Here is a 21,918-nt window from a genome sequence, read left to right as displayed (position 1 = left end):
GGATTAAAGTGTTGAATAGCATCGATCAAGCAGCCTTGTTTGGTGACGTGCTCGAGTACTTGTCGTTGATGCGTGTGAACACAGTTTCATCCTGTGCTTCACATGAAATCGTAGCTGGTGCAATGCTGAATTCTGGTGGTGCCGACACTACAGAAATGCACGCAAAGTTCCTGGTGGTGCCTGCCTGCCCTGTATATGTGGAGCTCAAGATACTGGTGCCTATTGACCAGGGTGAGCATCTGTCATTGACCAAACTACAGGACAACGTGTCACTGCGCTTCACCGCTGCCTTCTGTTTGACTAGACTGCTGAAAGCTGCCACCATTGTCCATCACATTAACATTTTGCCAGCTTTGTCAAACACATTTATACTACCTGTTCCGTTGGCAGTTGGCTGTCATAGGCCACAGTTAGAGCGTGGAATCAGTTGCCAACTCGTTGATTACACTTGTCTTATATGTGGATCAGATCAATGTCCTTATATATCCACTGACCATCTTGTGTGGGAAGCCCATGCAAAACAGCACCAGTAGTGCGGCGCACACCACACCGGAGGACCAGACGACGACGACGACGACGACCGGATGGACGCGGCGGCAGGCACCCTACGGAAGCGGCAGCTCTCGGTGCACACGACCGGGAGCAATGGCACGGCCGCCAACGGGGTCGGGATCCGGCGGGCGGGCCACGCCGGGGAGCAAGAGCAAGGGGAGCTCGTGAGCCCCTCCGCGAGGCTCGTGGAGGACTTCTACATCGTCGTCGTGATCGGGATCGCCACGCCCGTGAACCTCCCCGTCGCCCGCGCCGGCATCGAGGCCCAGCTCGCGCGCTACCCGCGCTTCCGCAGCATCCAAGTACGTACGCGCGCGCACTGCACGCCCTGCACGTAGCGTAATAGCCAGGTTCTTAACGTGTTGTACGTCGGCTTGTCGCTAGGTGAAGGACAAGTCGGGCCAACCGCGGTGGGAGCCGACGACGGTGGACGTGAACGACCACATCATCTACCCGAAGCTGGACGCGGCGGCGGTGGCGCGCGACCCGGACAGGGCGGTGGAGGACTACGTGGCGACGCTGTCGACGCTGCCCATGGACGAGACCCGCCCGCTCTGGGAGTTCCACGTCCTCGACTTCCCGACCTCCGAGGCCGCGGCAACCACGGCGATCCGCGTGCACCACTCGCTCGGCGACGGCATGTCGCTGCTCACGCTCCTCATGGCCTGCACCCGGAGCGCCACGGACCCGTCGAGGCTGCCGGCCATGCCGCCGCTGCCCACGCGCACGGGCGCCATCTGGGAGCGGCCGCGCCCGCCGGCGTCAGCGGGCGCCCTGGCGCTCGCGGCCTGGGCGTGGTCCTTCGTCGCGCTGGCCTGGCACACCGTGGTGGACGTCGCGAGCTTCTTCGCCACCATCCTCTTCTTCAGGGACCCGCACACGCTGTTCAAGCGCGTCAACCACGCGCCGCACCAGCGCAAGCGACTCGTGCACCGCGCCCTCAGCCTCGACGACGTCAAGTTCGTCAAGAACGCCATGAGCTGCGTACGACCTCTTCTTCTGTTCTTCCATATATGGCTGTTTTTTTTTCTTTTTGACTGAACCGAGAACCGGCATGTCGTGTGTGGCTGGCTGCACAGACGGTGAACGATGTGTTGGTTGGGGTCACCTACGCTGCCTTATCGCGATACTACTTCCGGAAGACAGGTGACGTTTGGCAACCGTACGACGATATCTCCTGTTCCGACCAGACTGCTGCTACCTCTAACCGTCGCACTGTTCATCCTGTCCTGCAGGTGATGCTGACACCAGCAAGGAGATCCGTGTGCGATCAATACTACTCGTCAATTTAAGGCCAACGACCAGCCTGCAAGTAAGAACTTAACTGGAAGCATGATCAAACAAGTTTTCACCTATTTACCGTAGCTTTGTAAAGTGGGGGGGAAAATTGTTGATGATAATTCTGGTCTTTTACTTCGACCAGGCATGTGTTAATATGATAGAGTCCGGCAAGGAAAGCGACGTGAAATGGGGGAATGAGCTTGGCTTCATCATCCTTCCATTTCACATCGGCTTGCACGACGATCCATTACAGTATGTTCGCAAGGCGAAGAAGATTGTGGATAGGAAAAAGAGCTCGTTGGAAGTTGTGTTCACGCATTTAGCTGCAGAAGTTATCCTCAAAATCTTTGGACTCAAGGTACATATCCCAGCTTGGTACTTATTTTTGTACCGCGAGAACATTGGTAACTTACGTGACCAGACCATTTCATACTGACAAAACACTGGCTGACTATCTGATTAAGTTATCGTAGTAAAAAAAAAACAAGGTAACTGAAGTCTGGTTGAAACATCCTATTTACGGTGTAACCAGGCTAGCATAGTTCCAACATCCAAATGGCTAAGCTCGTATTGATGACGAATTATTAATTCTCAGCTACTCACTTCTTGTCTTCAGAGAGTTAGCACGGTCCAGATAGGTGGCTCTCTAGTTTCTTCTATGAGCATGCAGATAGCTGTCGATTTTTGAGCGATGCACCAGAATGTTATCTGCACTTCTTGTTTCTGATAGCATTGCAACATGCCAATCAAAACAGGCAGCAGGAGCTATCTTCCATCGTATGATCTCTCATACAACCATATCATTCTCCAACATGATTGGTCCAGTTGAGCAGGTAGAGTTTTGTGGACATCCAGTTGTCTTCATCGCCCCAAGTGGATATGGTCCTCCAGAAGTAAGTACTCGAGAACTAATCATGAAATAGACATTTATTAAATGCAAGAACTCGTCACACCATCAAATTCCAAAGAAGCATTGGTTAGTATAATCATTAGCAGTGCTAGGACACGTTCACTGACAATATACAGATATTCGTGGGCATCTAATTGTGAATAAATTTTAACTCTTTACATGCACAGACATGTACCAGTGTGAAGTAACAAATGATCACTTAGAAGAGGAGTAACAAACGATCATTAGAACAAGCAAGTGTGTTTAAAAAACCCATCCACTTTCTGGTTAACTGAGTCTGGGTAAGAGACGTCTAAGACATTTTGGAGCTAAATTTGTACTTTTGGTTGTCTTGTTTGTGCAGGCCCTAACCGTGAATTTTCAAAGTTATGTTAACACTATGATGGTAAATCTAGCAGTGGATGAGGCACAATTTCCAGATTCTCATGAGCTGCTGGATGACTTTGTTGAATCACTCAGGCTAATTAGAGGTGCAGCTTCAAGTGTTGGGAAGAATCACAAGAATGGTTGAGGGAAGATTTAAACCGTGCTTCCTTTCATTCCTCCAGTCCTAAAAACAATTTAGAATTCAATATTATTGCTAAATAATTTGTGGTTTTGTGTTATCGTGTAGAATTTAAACTCAACCAAATTGATGAAGTACATCAAACGAGTTGAGCAATGGATTTTCTGGAGAAAACAAGCATCATTGGTTTTAGAACAAAATGTTGTAAAATTGTAATACTGAATGGTGCTTTAGTATGCTTGACCTTTTACTCCCACGTGATGCACATAATAGCAAAATGCCCAGAGTGTTACTCGTCTTCCTCAAAGTCCATAAGAAAGTCAGTTAGGTTCTCAGATTCATCAATGGCTTCGTTTAGTGACATATCACCTTTCTTTGATTTTTCCTGCAAGGCAGAAAGGAGCAAGCATAATTTTCTTGTGCAAGTATATCCATCAGGAAAGACTGTAAAAAAACGCAGGTTCATATATGGGTTGAACATGTATACGAGTTACATAATCTCTACATGTCTAACCATATAATCAATCACCACCATAAATTTTTCGTGGATTGACACAGTATAAACCAACAAAAAAAAGTAACTGGTTGCGGTATTTGTGAATGCTAAAAGATTCCGGCATTATTTTTTCTGTTCAGAAAACATAATACTAATAGTATGCAATATGTACCTTTGGCTTTTCAACCTGTCCAGTAGACTTTAGAACACTCCAATTTTGGCTCACTTTCTCTTCTACTTCCTCAGCATCATCCCCATCATCTTCCTCGTCCTATATGTGAAGAAAAAGGTTTAAAGAAACCATAGGCGCTCAAGCAGGATTAGTTCTGATAAATAAATCATCGATAACCCACTTTCTTCTTTTGGCAATCACCCACTATTTTGGTGCTATAGTATTATGAGGAAGGCCACATTTAACCTCCCATAATCAAATATGTGAACTGAGAATCCGATATTGTCGGCAATGCCAAAAAGAGACTGTAAAGGTGTATGGCGGTACCTCTAGTGATTCAGGCTGTGCAGCAGCTTTGTCAACATCCTCATCCTCATCATCACTATCTTCATTGTACTGTTCAAAGTCGAAAGCATAGTGAAACAAACAGTATTTAAACGCATAAGCTATTATTACACCTTACAAAATTCATAATCCATTTGCCTTTTTTGTGTAGTATAAATGGCTTGAGAAGATTGGGCAAACTTTTCTCTTAGGAAAGAAAAATTCAAATGTTTAGAATGGGTACTTACAGAATGCTCTCCTATATCAACAGCAGTAGCCATAGGATCTTTGACTTCAGGAATATACTGCCATCATAAAATAGATACGTAAAGCAGCATTAGCCCTACCTGCACACTCAGATCAAATTAAATGGATAGTTTATGGAAGATACCGTTATGTCTTGATTGACGTCATCTCTCTCTTCATTCAGACGTGCATACAGCTCTTCCTTTGTGATCATTATCCCATGCTGAGGGGTGGAGAGAAAAATATCAAATAAGGATCCAGCTCCTGTTAGCGTCACAGGATTGACATTTTTTTTCTAGCCAAGTCATACTACTAAATGCACTTAAAAGCTGATTATGGCTTTGCCAAACGATAACATAACAAACATGGACCTGGTAGATCTTAGCTAGCACAGTGCAAATAATATGAGTTTAGCAGAAGTGCTATCTGATACCTCCATCAGGTAAGGTACAACTTCAGGTGTAGGCTCATGAAATTCTGGACCTCTGTAGTCAATCACTTCTTCAGGATCCTGAACATAATTAATTGTTGGATAGACAGGATCACCGCCCCAAACTGCACATTAAAATATGGAAGTCCTGGTTAATACATGCCCCAATACAGTGTATTAAGTAAACATTCCTATTCAAAATATCTGTTCTTTCAATTTGTCAGAGTAAAGTAACTATAACTTTGAGGTGGCCACCCAAATGATAAACTGTTATATGCAAGAAACATGAGCATTTAGATAAATAAATGCACACTCAAATCAGCTGATGGGATTATAAAAATCACCCAGAAGGTTCTGCAATGCAGACATACCTCTGACGTGTGTGACAACAGTTATTGATACTTAGCTTCTAACAATATTATGCAATTGTTCGTAGTCATTTGCAGTCCATATAGTACCGTACTAAAACAGAGCATATCTTTGGGGGGATAAAAGAAAGAAGCTAATTATCCAACAACAAAAAAAAGACTTAAAATGTGTGCACAAGACACAAAAGGAGAAGAAGAAATACTCTGTTTGATCTGATCTTCCCGCATCCTCATGGCCAAAGGATCTCGCTGAATACGCACATCTGTCCCCATCATGATACGATATTCGCCAGCAGTCTGGTGTTGAAACATTTTTATAAGTTGAGCATTCTCATCTTCACCAGTTTCCTCAAAGTGCTTCTGTATGGCTTCGCGTGATGTATCCGTGTTTTTATAAGCTTCAACCCATTCTGAGTAGTATGCTATCGGTCCTATTTCTTCTAGTCTCCTTCGCTCTTCTTCTAACCTGTTTTTATTGCATGTCAAATGTAAGAGATGTTAACAGGCATGGTAGCCATGATGAATCGCAGAAAATTGCTCCTCAGCATCTTTCTGATGCATCATCTAAGAATTTAATGCACAACCTGTAGGTAGTTCGAAATTAGGCATATCAAATCAGCCTCCACATCTTTGTAATATGTTATATAACTCAAAGAAGGTGAAAATTCAGTAGCACTTAAATATGTTTTGGAAAGCTTATATGATGAGACCATGCACGAAGTGTAGTGGTACTAACAACTCAAATGTTGTGAAGGAAAATAGCATTAGAAACAAGGTGTGCGTATGTATTCTAAAATCATCTGAAAAAAGATGTACGATATGGTTGTAAGTCAACCTTTCCTCTTTGAACAAATGTCTTCTTGTCTTTGCGAGAGCAGCTTCTGTCCGTGAAGGCTGGTCCCCAAAAATTTTGATTTGCCCAGTCTCTGCCATTGCCTTTGCAAAAACCTAAAATGACAAATACCATCATGACTCATGACCACTTAAACTTCACAGTAAATTAGCACTACAAATACCATATACTTGGCTAGCTACTTTAGCACAGATAGAACAAATAAAATGACACTGAAAGATCATAGGGGTCCTGCCTGGAGTATGCTATCTGAACTCTGAATCAGGCATACAAATACTGGAGAGTAAAATTGCCAATATCAGGCATAGAAATACTGGAGATTAACATTGCCAATACTCAACATCATACAGCAGCAGGAGAATATTTGCAGTGCCTGTGTACCTTATGCTCCAGTCCTTACCATGTCACCCATTGGTGGACAGTCTCAGTAAAACAAAACATCACTGTCTGCTAGTATTTACCAAATTCGATCGAGTAAGGAACTAACCGTGTCAACATCTGGACGCCTCCTCTGCCATCTTGACCACATTTCCTCCTCCTGAGACTTCCTTCTCCAGTTCCACCAGAGCTCTTCACTGGTTTTGGGCTCCCCTAACGACATCGCCTTATCCGGGTCAATGAACGGATGTGGCCGCCCCATCATCTTGTCCATGTCATACTCACTCAACTCCTCTTCCTCTGGCATCTCGTAAATGACATATTCATCCGCTGAATCCTTTGGCTCCTCCGACGCATCATCCCCAGAGTCTACAATGGCCACAACAGGCTCGTCGTCATCCACGCCGTCGTCTGTCTGCGCACCCTCCGTTCCTGACGCTGACGTCACGTGCTCCTTGTATCCTTTCCTCCTGCTCCCTGGCTTCGTGCCAAACGAAGGGGCCCCAGCCGACTCCCCGACCGGAGCAGGCGCGCGCGCGGCCCGCACGCGGGCCGCGGTGCCCTCGGGCCAGTACTCCTTCCCGGGTATGCTCGCCCGGGCGCCCGACGCCGGCTCGAGCTGGCCGGACGTGGAGTCGAAGTAGCTGGAGTACGGCGGCGGCTCGATCTTGGACGGGTCGAAATGGAGCGAGTCGTCCTTGACGCACCTGATCCTGGCCCGCCGCGTCCCCAAGGACAGCGGCCTCCTCCGGTGAAGCAAACGAGCAGACACCTTCTGCGCGCGCGCGCACCAAATGAGCGTGAGTCAGACACGGAGAGCAAAATGCACCAAATGAGTGTGAGTCAGACACGGAGAGCAAAATGGTGAGGCGAAATTGAACTGTTTGAGGCGTTAGGGCAGTTACGGAAGGCTTGCAGGAGCGCGCCGGAGCCGGCGCGGAGACGGAACCGGACACCACCGCCGGCGACATGCCTGTGGATTTCATGTCAGAGCGGTTGCGAATTGTGATGAGACGCGAGGAAAGCTGGTGTGTACGGAATTGAAGCGGGGGCAAGAGGCTACCTGGGAAGAGCCGACACGGGTGGGAGCTGGACGCCATGGATGCGGCTCCTCCAAGGCTCCGACGCCGCGTGCGAGGGTGCGGTGGGAGCCGGGCGCCGAGGTTTTGGTTGGGGCTTTTGGAGGTGGAGGGGTTCAGGATAACGAAGAAGGAAGCTGGACGGATTTGGTTAAAAAAAAAGAAGAACGAGAATTATTTTGATGAAGAGCATTTCATTCATCTCTCGCAATATTTGGGGTGAGAGAGGCTCGAACTCTCGACCTCAGGATTACTCAAACAAGCTATGAGACCTACGCGCTAGCCAACTGCGCCACCACCCCGTCGGTGTCAGAAAAGTAGCTATATTTATCTGGAATATGCATAGGCAGATGACCACCAACAGCTTTAACCCGTATTCATCGTGCATTCACGAGGGCCAACAAATAGGTAAGCATACGGTAGCAGGCTTCATGTTGGGATGTCTAAGGATGTGCCGTTCATTTCACAGGGACTGGGTGTTTGACGGATCATACAGATCATGTGTCAGGCTATATGTATCTCGCGAACACCGTTCGAGGAACCGAACGCCAGCAGAATGCTACTAGTTCTCTTGCAAAAGGATTTCCCCATTCATGGCAATAGGTTGCTCTGGTACATTCTCTTTACAGTTACTAGTTAATCACTCGGCTACTTACATCAAACATGCTTCAGAATGTACACACCACAACCAACAAAAAATCCCTAGTCAAGGTAAGCCCCACTCCACCCCCAGCAGTCAAGAATTCACTGCATATGTTGGGATCAGTCAGGCCCTGGTTTGCGTTGCATCCAGAGCATCAGCTCAGCTCGTCAGTCATCACTCATCAGGAACTGTATACAACCTTGGAGATCACCGAGAACGGGATGATCGCCCGGTGGCCTTTGTCACCGTAGAACCCAACGCTCCCGAAGCTTGCAGTAGAGCTGTTCATGGTGGCGTTCACGACGAAGGTCAGTAGCTGCTTCTGCCCGCTCGGAATGACGAACTGTGTTGGCGCCACAGAGACCACGGTTCCATAGGGAGCGCTGTAGCTAACCGTGTAGCTCTCATCAGCCGCCACATTGGTCACCGTTCTAGTTATGGTTCTTGTCTGGTTGAGCACTGCTATGGTGATTGAGGGTAGGTTTAGATCTGCTCCTGTCATGGTGGAAGCCGCACAGCTGTTGCCTGTGTAGTTCGTCACTACTGGGCCGGACCCGTTTATGCCACAGAGAAAGGAGAAGAAATCGTTGTAACCTGTAATTTTTAAGAATAACAGTTTACATATTAACCATTCAGATTGTTCATCATAAACAAAAAAGACTTTTGATGTATTAATTGAAAATGAACCATTCTAAAGGAGGAACCAGTGCTAATTTTGCCCCAGCTAGGCTCAACTGAAGATAGTGTGGTAAACTGGTAACATTACCAAAATGGAGATAAGTGTACAACTTACTGCAATCAAATATGATCCCTGGGTCCAAAGCAGCAGTAGCATTGACAAAGCCATTCCCCATATCAAATGCTGTAGCAGGAGACTGTGTTGAGTCTGGGTTGCTGTATGTTCTCTGTGCCATGATTGGTTTCCCTTGCCTGTCACTAAGAGTTGTGGTCGTAGACAATGCAGAAGCTATAGCTGCTGGGCTAAAAGAAGGAAACTTCTGCTTGATTAGAGCAGCAAGGCCGGCAACATGGGGTGCAGCCATACTTGTGCCCGAGAGCATTGCAAAACTTTCACCTAAAAGAGTAAATCATAAAACAATAAAGATTTCGACAGGTTTTATCACTGAAAGAAAATGCTATAATATTGGACTCTAATGCAAAGGCAGGTATATTTCTTTAAAGGGCTTTCATGACAAAATTGAACAGTACTTTCGCAATCCCTTTTGGGTGCGTGCGTGTGAAAAATTTAAGCCCAGCAGCAATTGTCATATAATCATTTAAACCTCCTATCATCCTTTTTGTTTTTGCAAAATTGATTAGTCAATATTTAACCCTTTATTTCAACCTTACTTTGTACCCTTCTTCGTCTTGAAAAAGTGTGCCTTTCAACAAGGTTAAGGACATAACTGATCAAATCTTGCCATTTCATGAAACATTCGGAAAACAGAAGAAAAGGTTGTAAAGAAGATAACTTGTCCAATTACCAGCAAATTCAGCAGAATCCAATCCAAGGGAACTCCAAGCACCCCAAATGGAACTTCCAGGTGCTACCAGATTTGGTTTCAAGATGTCAGCATTCGACAATGAGTTGTCCTCAGGGTCAGGACCCCTAGCAGAATAGAACATTACTTTCGGTGCAGAATTTCCATAAATCGGATTTAGACCCCCTAGTATTTTTCCAACTCCACCAAAGCTGACAATTTGTCCTGATGTCTCATCTCTCACTAGGGAGTCATTGTAGTAAGTGAGAAATACCTGCAATATTGTGTTATATTTAGTCAGCACTGGAAAAGCATTGCACCTACAAGTTTTTGCTGAAAAAGAGTAACACATTGATAATATAATGACTGTATCAACTATTAGCTTCTGTTTGTATCAACTTAAAATCATACGACAGTCAATATGGAGAATAAAATAGACTCAATAAAAGCAGAGAGCTAATTAAGCTTCACCACACCAATTGCTAAAAGAGGTTTAATAAAAGTGAACAAATTTCAAGAAACTGGATAAGATGGATGACCAAGCTGGGACGATCTTCAGTAAAGCCACAAAATCACAAAAAAGGAAGACAGAATAAGAATAATTGGGCTGCAGCATTAGCTATTGGCTGCCCTACCTTAGAGTCATCAGATGATGGTATTATAAGTCCAGGCATGCGCATTGGAGTTGGGTTCAACTGGAACCCAAGAACAAATGGGTCTAAATAGAATATAACTCCTGCAGCACTGACATTGTTGGCTGTATCTAAAGCTTGTTTCACTGAAGAAAGACCAAGTACAAATCTTATAGAATAGCTGCACACTAGTATCTTTCCTTTTATCAAATCTGCATCTAACCGACTTGAATCTTGGCACTCCCCCAGGGACAATTCAGTAGGACTGGCTGTATTGTTTTTCAGCGCATGAGGTGCAGCAATTAGAGTGTACATGCAATCACCATCCGTTCCAGCTGTATGCACAATTAATTAGCACAAATCTCAATTATATAAATGTAATTATTATGTGCATACCGGAAACAACTTCAGGGGAACTTACGAGCAAGCCCGACTCCTTGAATGGTCAAATTGTTGCCAAGTACAACATAGTTGTTATATACCCTGTCATGGGCAGAAGCTCCTACAGTAAATATCCAAGGACTGTAGGAAGACATGCTCTTAGGGGAAGGGCCAGTATTTCCTGCAGCTTGCACCACAAATATGCCAGCTTTTACAGCTGACAAAAGTGCCATATCTATTGGATTGAAAAATATAGCCAGGCCGGGAGGCCTCCGATTAGGAGTAATGGATAAGCTGATTATGTCAACATTATCTTCAGCTGCCTGCAAACGCAACGTAGAGAGATGTTTGTCAATCATATTAACATGCGATTTTCTTTACTGTAGCAGTTTGCAATACTTCTACCGGGGTGGTAGGTCTTTTATAAGGATGCAGTATTGAAAACTTTTCAGAATACTGTGGAAACTTCAACATAAATATTTACCTAAAACCTATTAGACTTTTAGTTGACATATTAATAAAGTTGGTCAGCCACATTGCTTAAACTCTACAAATAGAATTGTCCTTTTTCGCAGTGGTGTTGTCTCATGCCTAAGTAACTAGCATAAGTCTGTAAGATGATTATTTCTATTTCATATCTTCACCAAAAGGTTATATTATGAGATGGAACAGTGTTTTGTGCTTAAACCAACAGATTATAAGAAGTTCAATGGCAGAACATTACCTGATCTATTGCAGCCACTACATCAGCAGCAAAACCTCCAAAGCTTTTGTAAAGAGCTTTATAGACAGCAATGCTGATGAAACAATTTATTATATTAGTTTGGGGAAATTTATCATATCTACCTTAATAAAGCAGAGAGCAATGATCTTACTGTGCACGAGGAGCCATGCCACTTGCATTTCCAAATTGATGCCCAGCCACAACAACAGGAATTCCGTGATTACCAGCAGCAATGGATGCTGTATGCCTGTGGGCACAAATCTTAAAATCCGATGGAGGAAAAACATCCAGGAAAGTAAAATACATCCAAACAAGGGACTGCTCCCATATGCAGCAATGATTGAAATGAAAGAAATAAATAACAAAAATGCAATACCAATACATAACCATGTCTAGCAGAATTTCTGCATCTTATTCCATATTCATCTCTTACAACATGATCTAATCAATATATTGCTAACAATACTTCCTGTTCGACATTTACATAATAAAGTACATATGATTATGAAGGGTTAACGATGGCATGCATTTCCATAAAAAAACAATGGCATGCGTAGTCTAGTGCTATTTAGATCTATCATTAAAAAAATTAGGCATGCTGTCTGACAACCAAACAATCATATGGTTAATTAAGAAGGAATTACTCACGTCCCATGGCCATCACTATCAGCTGGTGAAGCAAGATCTTGGGAAGCATTGAAGACTCCTCTAGTTATTGCAGATGCTGCAAAATGCCGAGCACCTACAAGCTTTCTGTTGCAGGATCCCGATGGAAAATCATTTGTAACCTCACAAATGCCAGAGTAGTGAGCAGGGACTGGATAACTATCAGTTGACAGATCATCTGCGAAGCTAGGGTGGGTTGGATCTATTCCTGTGTCAATGAGGCCAACGACAACACCCTGACCAGCGAATTGCGGACCGCCTTCTTGAACCCAGGCTCCTTGTGGCAGTCCAAGAAATTCAGGGGTGTGAGTTGTTGCTGTCCTAACTGAGTAATCCAACATCACATTTGCTACTTCTTTTCTTCCGGATAGCCTGTCTGCCTTTGGGTACAAGCAGACAACCAGTTAAACACACATAAGAGGCGGATAAATCTAAATAATCTTCTAGTTAACTGAAACTTCCATGAAACACAAATTTATTTAGTTTCAGTGCTTCCTCCACCAAGTTATGACAAACAATAATGACAGTACAAGTTTAAAAGTAGCACGAGGAACAAAATACAAGGAATAGGATACCTGCTGAGGAGTGATAACAACAGCAAAACCATTAACCAAGTAGCGGTAGCTGTACAGCTTTATATAGTGTTCTCCTCTTAGCGTCCTCTTCAGTAGTAAATTTTGAAGGCGAACAAGGTAGGAGCCATAATTCATAGGCTTGGGTGAACCATGTCTGCATGACCAAAATTAACATAAGTGTAAAACAAATTCAGGACATGCCACAATCTTCTTTGGGTAAATGCAACCCACTGAAGGACATACTTCCATTTTTGTATATGCCAAGCAAAAGAAAGGGCCAAACGGGAGACAGTTTTCTTTTTCTATAAGTATGAGAATTTTGCGCACTGATGCTAGACAAAGAAACGCATAATCAATGCCTAAATGACCAGTGTACTGATGAAAACTTCCCAAAAACACTGGTGTTTCTGCATCAGTGCATTTCATTCCATCACGAAGCAACCAAAAATCATCAGAACGAATAGCAAAAGTTCCAACTTGTACCAAGGTCCACCTTCGTCATAATGAACTACGTTGCATACATAAACCTTTTCTTGTTGACTGCATATTCGCATATCAATATCAAGCAGGGTTCAGTATCAACCGCAGCCTGGCCGCCTGGGTAATGCAATATGGTCGCATCAAATTCCATGTCCATACCATTCATGCGGCAATATGGACTAGCATATCACCACCCCCAATATAACCAGCAATATTACAGCAGTAAAAATAACTGTCGGCAGACTAAGCATATGAAAGCTAGAGAAGCTGAATCAAGACAGCCCAAAACCCCCGGAAAAAAAACAGAGAGATATTTTTCATATTGCACCACAAATGCCAAAGGACTAAACTTAATCAGCCTAAAAAAAGGGAGTAGCCTGGCAGAAATTGCAAACAATAGTACTGTATGTAGAAAAAAAATAAAACCAATCAGTAAAGTTCGATTAAACAAGTTGCCCACCTTGGCTTCCTGAGCACGCTGGTGCTCGGGGTGTCCCCAGCTCCCCCTCCGCTTCCTCCGCCGCCGCCGCTGCCGCCTCCTGCGGCATCGGCGACTCTGCTGTTCCCGAACTTCTCCAAGTTAAGGCGCCTGTGGAACACCGGCGACTGCTTCATGGTGACAATGTACACCGCGGTGCCATCCTCGAAGGCGCGGACGCCGGCGCCGCCCATCAACACCCCAAGAACCACCACGGCGTACAGGAACACGGCGGAAGCCGCCCGGTGCTTCTTCATCCGCACCACCCCCATTCCCTCCAAACCTCGTCGGCGCTCACCCCACAAGGCCCCAAGAACCGCCAAGAAAGAAAGGCTAGTTGCGCCCACCACCGCCCATGCTACCGGTACCGGGATTACAAGCGGCACATTAATGGCGAGGAAAAGGGGGAGAGGGAGGTGCGGCTGCGCCGCCCAAGGAGGAGGGAGAGGAGAGCGCCCTATAAAGATGAGGCTAGAGAAGAAGAAAGGGATGCATCAGGACGGGGAAGAAATAGAAATGCTCAGCTCCCCCATTAAAACCCTCTTCTCATGTCTAAAACGGCCAAACCTCTCTTCGGTCTTCAGGCTGTAGGGGCCGGACAGTGGTGTATGTGTACGCTCTCAGCTCAGCTCGGCTGCTCACGCTACAGTTTCCTGTGTGCTGTGCTGTTCTGCTCTCACTCTCAGTGCGGACACGATCACCATTCACCGATTCACTGTTCATACTGAATGAAGGTGAAGCTAGTGTTAGATGCAAGGTAATTTTCCCTGTATTTTGTTCAAAAAACAGCATAGCGAATCCAAACTAACCGAGCCTCCATGGAAGTGTATGCACCGGCACAGCACACTCCTTCCATGATGGATTGGTCCGGATCAAGTGATACCGTATTTTAAAGCCTGTCCTGCTGTAACCTGTATTAATTCAGAGACATCCAAGTACTACTGCTACAGCAATATACTGCGTGACTTCCGCTCAAAAAAAAGTATATACTGCGTGACTTGAAAAAGATGGATTGGCCCATACATGGCTAATCAGCACAGAATGAATGCACACCGAACGGTCGATTCCCGTACAGTGAATATACGGAATACCGCCACTGGCAATATACGGAGTGAATATGCTTTTTCTTTGTCTTTTTTAGAACTCTTATCGTGGATTGATCAGACTGCTGTATAGCATCAGTGAGCAGGCACAAAGTAAACCATTACTAAAAGAACTGGTAGAAAAATAAAGCACCAGCAAAAAAGTAGGTCGATGATTCTATTGCTTTCTTTTCTCCCCCTTTGGAACATGATGAGCATTAAGTCACCTCCTTTTTTGAAGATTTTTAAGCAGTGTACAATTATATGCAGATGATAAAGAAAAGAGGGTACTGACCAAAGTTACAAGCTGTACTACGTTTCAGGCTTTCAGCTGAAACTGAACTTTCCTCCTCCTTACCCAGCGAAGTCTTTCATTGATTGCATCTATCTAAACGCATAATAAATACTCACTACTTATATTGAGGGGGTGTTTGGATACGAGGTGTTAAACTTTAACAGTGTCACATCGGATGTTCGGATGCTAATTAGGAGAACTAAACATGAGCAATTATAAAACTAATTGCAGAACCCTGTGCTAATTCGCGAGACGAATCTATTAAGCCTAATTAATCCATCATTAGCAATTGGTTACTGTAGCACCACATTGTCAAATCATGGACTAATTAGGCTTAATAGATTCGTCTCGTGAATTACACTCCATTTGTGCAATTAGTTTTGTAATTAGCCTATATTTAATACTCCTAATTAGCATCCAAACATCCGATGTGACAGGTGTTAAACTTTAACACATGGTTGCCAAACAGGCCCTGAGACTCTTGCTTGCCCAAGGTTAAGTACATTCTCGTTATCTTGCAAGAGCTGCAATGCAATGTCCATAAAATGTTCTGCTAGCTGCAAAATCAATTTTATTTTCTCTCCTTTTTTTCCGGCCCTCATGGTAGATGATGCAGACAATATCGCTGCAGGAACACCACTAGAAACTGCAACCACATTGGATCTCGGGCGCTTGGGACATCGGCCTCAGTTTTTCATCTTTCCCCAGCCGCTTTGAGCTTTGGAGCACAAGACCAAGCGTGTCCATTTGATAATGCCACTTTGACTGCACTTTCTCGGGAAGCAAAATCGCTCCTGCTCCACCTCCTCGCCAGTATAAAAATCTTGGTGTGCTTCAGCAATGGCCGGCTGTGCATGTTATCGCTTTCGCTCACATGGATCCTCCGTTCCAAAGGTGGCACGTCCGGTGATCATTGGGGAGCACCAAAAGTTTCATGGATCCAAAGCGCAAAACCGAAAACCCTAAAATCAAGGCTCCACCTGACAGAGTGACAGGACACTTCTCGCCTCTCGCTGAAGGACGAGAGAAATATTCTCGCGTGCCAGGATCACGCTTATTAGCAATTACTCTATTGATTTTTTTATATTAGCAATCACTCTATTGCCTTTTTTATATGATACAAAACTACTCCCAACATTGGTAAGAAAATTAGGAGTATAATCATAGGAAATATTTTCGAATATAAAAACTTGTGGTATAAAATTCGCATCACAAAAAATATATGTACTGGTTTCATGTTTATCCTAACAAAAGTAAAATAATCTTATAAATAAAAACGAAGGGGGCATGGAAACTTGAGGAAAATGGAGCTAGGACTCTGCGTATTGGAAAAACAAAAAAGTAACATCATTGTTGTGTCTTGGGCTGTGGTGTATGGGGGCATAGCAGATTAAGCATCCAGGAGACCTTCAGTTAGATATACTTGACGTTTCAGAGAGCAAGAAGTAACTGAATGCAGGTCAAATTAGCTGCTCAAAACGCCACATAGTTCTGACGGGGAGTACATTTTAATCTTCTTTCCTGAGAAATGGAAGATATGCATTGCTGGTCTGCTACTGCAACAAGCACGATGTCACGGCGATAGCGACCTAACACGAATCACATGTGTGTGCACTCCCGGGGACAGTGTTTGTCAGGCAGGCCGCATCCGGTCATCAGCCAGATAAGGGCTAACTGAGGAAAGCGATAGAGCAACACTGTTGGAAACCTGCTTGGTGTGGTCCTAGCCTCTGATTGGTAGCACAACTGGAAAAAGTGCGACGCTCGCCATGGCTCGCTTTTGCTGCTGTTGGTTTCTGTCTCCTCCGCCTTTTCCTTGCCGCCTGGCCACACAGCTCGCCGGAGACGAAGAATAGTCCTCGCAGCTGAATAGCTGATGATAACATGAGCCGGTCCTCTGGTCCATTTCCTAATCATCTGCTCGGCCCCGGCCGGCCGAGCGCGCCGGCAATGATCGATCGCGGCCGTTCGAGACGCGTTTGTGACAAAGAGGACGGCCGTGGAGACACCGGTGGTGTCAAAGAAACAAGGTGCCGAGGTGGAGAGAAAGGGGAAAAGGGCAAGAGATCATTGCGTCGGGTCGGGCTAAAGCCCCCACAATCATGCCCGGCAAGTGTTCATGGCGTGAATCATGCAACAACCCGACCTGACCTGTCTCGGACAAACTTTTCACAGGTAAACGGCTAGACGCGCGCCACTCCACTCGTACAGCGGTAAGCGGCATTTTGCACGCTGAACAGCCGAACAGGAGTTCCACTACCACATCGATCGACAAAGATTTGGCGCGGCCTTGTACGCGGCCTTGTGCGCGGTGCCTGCCGTGGTCGCGTGCACCATCAGGCCACGCACCCGGTTCCAGGGCCAGCCCACCCGCCGTCGTCGCGCGACCCTAAATCCTAAACGCTAAGACGCGGCGTTGTTTTCTTCTTCTCCGCCCGGTGGGTCGGCGGCGACCCGGCTGAAGATTCCGGGGAGGCACGAGCACGGACGAATGATTCGACCGGAAGGGACGGTCGCGGAAGAATGTCTTCGAGTTCCCGGCCTGCTAATTAAAGTTGGGGTTTGCTCGGTGCCGCGCATGTGTCGTAGCAGCGGCGCCCAGCGTGGCCGCGTGGGAGACCGTTAGGGGTCAGGTCAGGTGGTGGATAGCCGTTGGGCTGGGTAGGTTTGCCCCGTCCTGGCAAATCCCCGCGGCGGGGGATTGGAGGAACCGCACGTGCTTTGTTCTGCTACACACTCTTTTTTTCCGACCTGGAGATTGGCCGACGGAGGACGAGGACGAACGGAGGATCTATCTACTCTAGAAGTAGTACGGTAACCTTGCCCCTTGGCTTCTCCCCTCGGGCGGGCTCAGGCTCAGGGGCTCGCGATGCACTGCGGGTCTGCGCCGCTAGCCGCTTGGGCAGCAGAGCCCATTGCGCCCGTGAGCGCGGGCAGGCTCTGCGCCGGCCGGACCGCCGCAGATCTTGTTGGGATCCGGGGCCACCGATCGGGAGGAGGACCGCGTACTTGTGCGAAACGCGGCGCGATCCGGCTCGGCGCGTACGTACGCTGGCAAATCTTGGGGCTTGCGGGAAGCTGCCGGCCGGCCGCCGCTGGCGGCGCGGCGTGATAGCGATTTCTCAGGGGAAAACAGACGGGTTTCTGGCTGCTTTTTCCTCCGCGGTTGGGTTTTGGCCTTTGGGTTGGTTCTGCTCGGACGTTGGCCTGCCATTGCATCACGGACTTATCTGACTGACCACGCCGTGGACCATCGGCCAGGCCGGGGCCGCCCCGATCTTTTGGTTGGTAAATTGTGTCGTGGTCCTGTTGATTCGGAGTGTCCTAGTAGCTTGCAAGTGGACGAGTGGGGATGAAGCCTTGAAGGTAAAGGTCAATGGCCGGATCCGTGTGGCTTTAATTCAACTGTTGCAGGTCTCGCTGAAAAGAGAACGGCGAGTGCATGGAATTGTCATCAGCTTCACAGGTGGTGTTTAGCTGTTTACTAGCAGTATTATTTCCGGTGGAGTGTAAGTTCTCACCAGCCCTGGACCACCAGTTAGGATAACAGATCTGTGAAGCTGACAAATCGTTGGGTGACCAGTGACCACTGACCACCGGCCATTCAGGATTCATGACTCGCCTGTGAGCTGGTGAGACGAAGCAGGTGAGAGACAAGGTAAGCACTGCTCCGGTGAATTTTTACCCGTGTATATACACAGTACAGAGAGAAAGAGAGAATTGTAGCAGGCTAGCAGCTTCGTTGCTGCATGGTTCTGGTTCTCCCCTCGTCACACGATTCTGGAAAAACGAATGAAGTAGCAGGCTAGCAGCTTCGTTGCTGCATGGTTCTGGTTCTCCCCTCGTCACACGATTCTGGAAAAACGAATGAAGAAGCAGCATGATGAGATTCATCATCTCCATGAGAATGGCACATACTGACTGCAGTCGTTTACTCATCTACTGCAAGCCTTCTGCGTTTCAGGTATAGACGTATCGCTGGCCCGCCACAGACGCAAATCGCTCTGCCTGCGTAACTGGTGCGATGGTGCCTTTTGTTCCCCACACCCTGCCGATGCGCAGCGGACGCAACCAAAGAAGAGCTGCAGAAGCCGTCGTGCCTGTGCGGTGGTAGCGCTCATGACCAGAGCGGAGGCCGTGTGACCGGCGACTTACTGCTACAGTGACACAGATCTGGAGCACACCGGGGACAAACGATGGCGCTACATGTGCATCGACGCAGCGCCACTTTTCCGGTTATTCGCACGCCTGTCGCGCGTGGCGCGGTGAGGAGTGACTGTTACGGCTGTTTTGCTTCTTTCACTCCAGAATCTAATCGCCGTGCGAATCGAGTGCATTTTCTCGTCTTCGTATCTTCCCTCCCCATCTCTTCCTTTACACCTGAATCCAACTGCTGTTGGCTACTATTGATCAAGAACTTGCATATCCTCGTTTTCTTTTAGCTCAGAAACCATGCGGCTTTCATCGCACTGGAGGTCTGGAGCGCATGATGAGCAACACCGAGTGCTGGAGGAGATGCAGAGTTTCCGGCAGCTTTGCAAGTTTATCATGAGATGCAGCTCATCTGCTTGTCATGATTCGAGTACACTAGTGACATGAGAATTGTTGACGTTTTTTTTTTGCCAACACACGAACGTGCGGCGCGCGGAGGGGCTCGCTGCAGCACCTCGGCGTAGGCCGGTCTAACCGGTTACAGGGACCGGTCTGACCTGTTATCGGGCAGGCCGACGGTAGACCGACGAACACTCGCGAGGGAGGGATCCCGTCAGGGTAGGCGCACGTAGGACCACCTAGAACACCTTCAGACGTCGTCGAGACGAAGGAAGAATAGCATGCAGTAGATTGGAAAAGCTAGGGCAAAAGAATAAAGGAAAAGGCGATAAATAGTAGATTGGTTTTTGTCGATTGGGTTGGACGTCCTCGATCGGCCGAATCCCTTTATATTTATAAGGAGGGAAGGTCCTCCCCACGCAGGAGTCGAAACCCTAATAGAACTTGTGCTAAATCACAACTTCTACTCAGATTACACAAAGCCAGACCGGTCAGACCGGCCTGGGCAACCGGTCTGTCCAGGTTCGAAGATTGTATCTCCCTCATCCGAACTCCAAATCGGACGTTCTATATATGAATCTTGATCTACTCGATGTGATCTACGCAATGGTGGAGTCCAATCTTTATTTAGAGCATTTTGATCCAACCGGTCTGACTGGTGGGGTAAGCCGATTTGACTAGTCTGCACGGGGTGCTGATCTTCCCGAGGGCATAACTCTCTCATCCAAAGTCCAAATCGGACGTTCCATATATGCATTTCGATCGTCTCGACAAGAGATATGCCATGGTGAAGTCCAATTTGCACTTTGAAAACTTTACCCAAACCGTTCTGACCGGTTGGGAGACCGGTCTAAACAGGTCTAACCAGATCTTCCCATACCTGCCACTTTTGGGCTCCAACACATGCTCCCCTGTTTTCTCGCAAAGCATGCATGCCAGAAAATACTCTCCTAGTCCAAAAGTGCCTAAGGACGATGATGAGCACGGCATCGGCCATATTTTTCCTATGGGTGATAATGTCTTATCGGCCATAAATTTGTTCTTGATTCAAGAAACAACTTGCTTTGGCCTCCATACCTACTCGGTAGCTACTGACCTTGCCGGTATAGCCGTTGCTTGTTGCTCCATTGATTCTTGCTTCTGTATCTGTTGTAACCTTCTTTTTTTAGTGGGATTCAATCCTGAGGGATACCACCTCGGCTGCAAGTACTTTGAACCTTCCTTGCTATCTTTCTTACAACCTTTATTATGCTGACTCCCTTGTTTCTAACCAGATACTTCCTTCTCATATTTGGAAAAACGGATACTTGAAAGTCGGCTTTGCCTTATTCTTCAGATTTTGCTTGGCTCCAGATTTTCTAGGATGACCGGTCAGACCGGTTCTCTGACCGGTCAGACCAGTCTGTGCAGAACCGGCAACTTTGCTCTTGCCTTGCCCCCCGAGCGTAGAAGTCTTCGTTGCAACTTGAGGGATCTTTTCTAGTGGCACCTTTTTCTCAAGCCTTTCTTCACCAATGATCACATTCTTCCCTTTGATATTTTCAGCTTGATCCGTCTGAATAAGCACCTTGGGATTTGCCAATTCAAAAGCATGCATCGAAAAAGGATTTTGATCAACTTGCATTTCATAAAAAACCAAACAACCTTCATTAATGGCCGAAAGTATTTGCCGGCGAAACACATTGCAATCATTGGTGGCATGCGAGAAAGTATTATGAAACTTGCAATATGCTTTTCTCTTCAACTTCTTCAAGTGGAGGTATAGTATGAGATATTTTCAGATGTCCAATTTTAAGCAATTCATCAAAGATCCTATCGCACTTGGCTACATCAAAAGTAAATTTCATATCTTCTTGCCGATTCTTTCGGACCGACTTGAGAGAAGCACAAGTACCAGGTTTATCCTTGTGTGGCAATACAAATTCAGCAGTTAAAACATCATTGCTCTCATCGTCCGAGGAATCATAATTTAACATATGCATGTTAGGACGATCAGATTTGAACTGACTATCTTTAGTTCAGGTTTCCTGAGCTAAAGCTTTTTGTAAGACTTGGGTAACATTAGCAAATTAATAACCTTCCAATTTATCTCTAATATGAGATCGCAATTCATTAAAAACTAATTCAGCAAGATCCCTCTTAGAGATGACAAGACTATAACAACGGTTTTTTACATCTCTAAACCTTCTGATATAATCAGCAATAGGCTCATCAGACTTTTGCCTAACCGATGTTAAGTGACTCAATCTTAACTCATCATCTCCACTATAAAAGTGATTATGAAATTTTTTTCTAATTGTTCCTAAGTATGAATAGAATTACAGGTAATGAACAAA

General features: G+C 46.1%; 3 protein-coding genes and 1 non-coding gene across 4 annotated transcripts; 1 reads left to right on the top strand and 3 right to left on the bottom strand.

The window, feature by feature from the left end:
* Nucleotides 1–494: 494 nt before the first annotated feature.
* Nucleotides 495–3,504, top strand: LOC101762324 (O-acyltransferase WSD1). The gene is made up of 7 exons (XM_004970046.4): nucleotides 495–854; nucleotides 937–1,536; nucleotides 1,632–1,698; nucleotides 1,788–1,864; nucleotides 1,976–2,191; nucleotides 2,589–2,726; nucleotides 3,087–3,504. Exons 1-7 carry the CDS (start codon nucleotides 585–587, stop codon nucleotides 3,252–3,254), a joined length of 1,536 nt encoding a protein of 511 aa, XP_004970103.1. The 5' UTR covers nucleotides 495–584; the 3' UTR covers nucleotides 3,255–3,504.
* LOC101762731 (protein PLASTID TRANSCRIPTIONALLY ACTIVE 12) lies at nucleotides 2,132–7,774 on the bottom strand. The gene is made up of 12 exons (XM_004970047.4): nucleotides 7,579–7,774; nucleotides 7,421–7,488; nucleotides 6,625–7,290; nucleotides 6,120–6,232; nucleotides 5,488–5,750; nucleotides 4,920–5,041; nucleotides 4,632–4,709; nucleotides 4,489–4,545; nucleotides 4,244–4,312; nucleotides 3,917–4,015; nucleotides 3,493–3,633; nucleotides 2,132–2,741 (listed from the first exon to the last, which is right to left on the bottom strand). Exons 1-11 carry the CDS (start codon nucleotides 7,613–7,615, stop codon nucleotides 3,538–3,540), a joined length of 1,668 nt encoding a protein of 555 aa, XP_004970104.1. The 5' UTR covers nucleotides 7,616–7,774; the 3' UTR covers nucleotides 2,132–2,741; nucleotides 3,493–3,537.
* A 35-nt stretch (nucleotides 7,775–7,809) lies between these two features.
* On the bottom strand, nucleotides 7,810–7,896 carry TRNAM-CAU. Its single transcript is given in 2 exon segments — nucleotides 7,810–7,845; nucleotides 7,859–7,896. It is a non-coding gene; the product is annotated as a tRNA-Met (tRNA).
* A 264-nt stretch (nucleotides 7,897–8,160) lies between these two features.
* On the bottom strand, nucleotides 8,161–14,222 carry LOC101761905 (subtilisin-like protease SBT2.3). Its single transcript, XM_004970045.3, has 10 exons — nucleotides 13,637–14,222; nucleotides 12,697–12,850; nucleotides 12,104–12,501; nucleotides 11,607–11,702; nucleotides 11,456–11,528; nucleotides 10,772–11,054; nucleotides 10,354–10,685; nucleotides 9,722–9,992; nucleotides 9,031–9,312; nucleotides 8,161–8,831 (listed from the first exon to the last, which is right to left on the bottom strand). The coding sequence occupies exons 1-10, from the start codon at nucleotides 13,924–13,926 to the stop codon at nucleotides 8,419–8,421; spliced, it is 2,592 nt and encodes an 863-aa protein (XP_004970102.1). The 5' UTR covers nucleotides 13,927–14,222; the 3' UTR covers nucleotides 8,161–8,418.
* Nucleotides 14,223–21,918: the final 7,696 nt, after the last annotated feature.

Source organism: Setaria italica, chromosome V (genome assembly GCF_000263155.2).
Source record: "Setaria italica strain Yugu1 chromosome V, Setaria_italica_v2.0, whole genome shotgun sequence".
Classification (NCBI taxonomy): Eukaryota; Viridiplantae; Streptophyta; class Magnoliopsida; order Poales; family Poaceae; genus Setaria; species Setaria italica.
Note: the sequence above shows the minus strand (reverse complement) of the source record. Positions and strands in the feature narration are given on the sequence as shown.

Coding starts and splice junctions, on each gene's coding strand:
- LOC101762324 (XM_004970046.4), top strand. CDS start 585: ATGGACGCGGCGGCAGGCACCCTACGGAAGCGGCAGCTCTCGGTGCAC. Junction 1,537..1,631: donor TCAAGAACGCCATGAGCTGC/GTACGACCTCTT, acceptor CTGGCTGCACAG/ACGGTGAACGATGTGTTGGT. Junction 1,699..1,787: donor ATACTACTTCCGGAAGACAG/GTGACGTTTGGC, acceptor CCTGTCCTGCAG/GTGATGCTGACACCAGCAAG.
- LOC101762731 (XM_004970047.4), bottom strand. CDS start 7,615: ATGGCGTCCAGCTCCCACCCGTGTCGGCTCTTCCCAG. Junction 7,291..7,420: donor CGCGCTCCTGCAAGCCTTCC/GTAACTGCCCTA, acceptor GCGCGCGCGCAG/AAGGTGTCTGCTCGTTTGCT. Junction 4,546..4,631: donor ACGTCAATCAAGACATAACG/GTATCTTCCATA, acceptor TTATGATGGCAG/TATATTCCTGAAGTCAAAGA.
- LOC101761905 (XM_004970045.3), bottom strand. CDS start 13,926: ATGGGGGTGGTGCGGATGAAGAAGCACCGGGCGGCTTCCGCCGTGTTC. Junction 12,851..13,636: donor AGCGTGCTCAGGAAGCCAAG/GTGGGCAACTTG, acceptor TTGGTCATGCAG/ACATGGTTCACCCAAGCCTA. Junction 10,686..10,771: donor TCAAGGAGTCGGGCTTGCTC/GTAAGTTCCCCT, acceptor TTGTGCATACAG/CTGGAACGGATGGTGATTGC.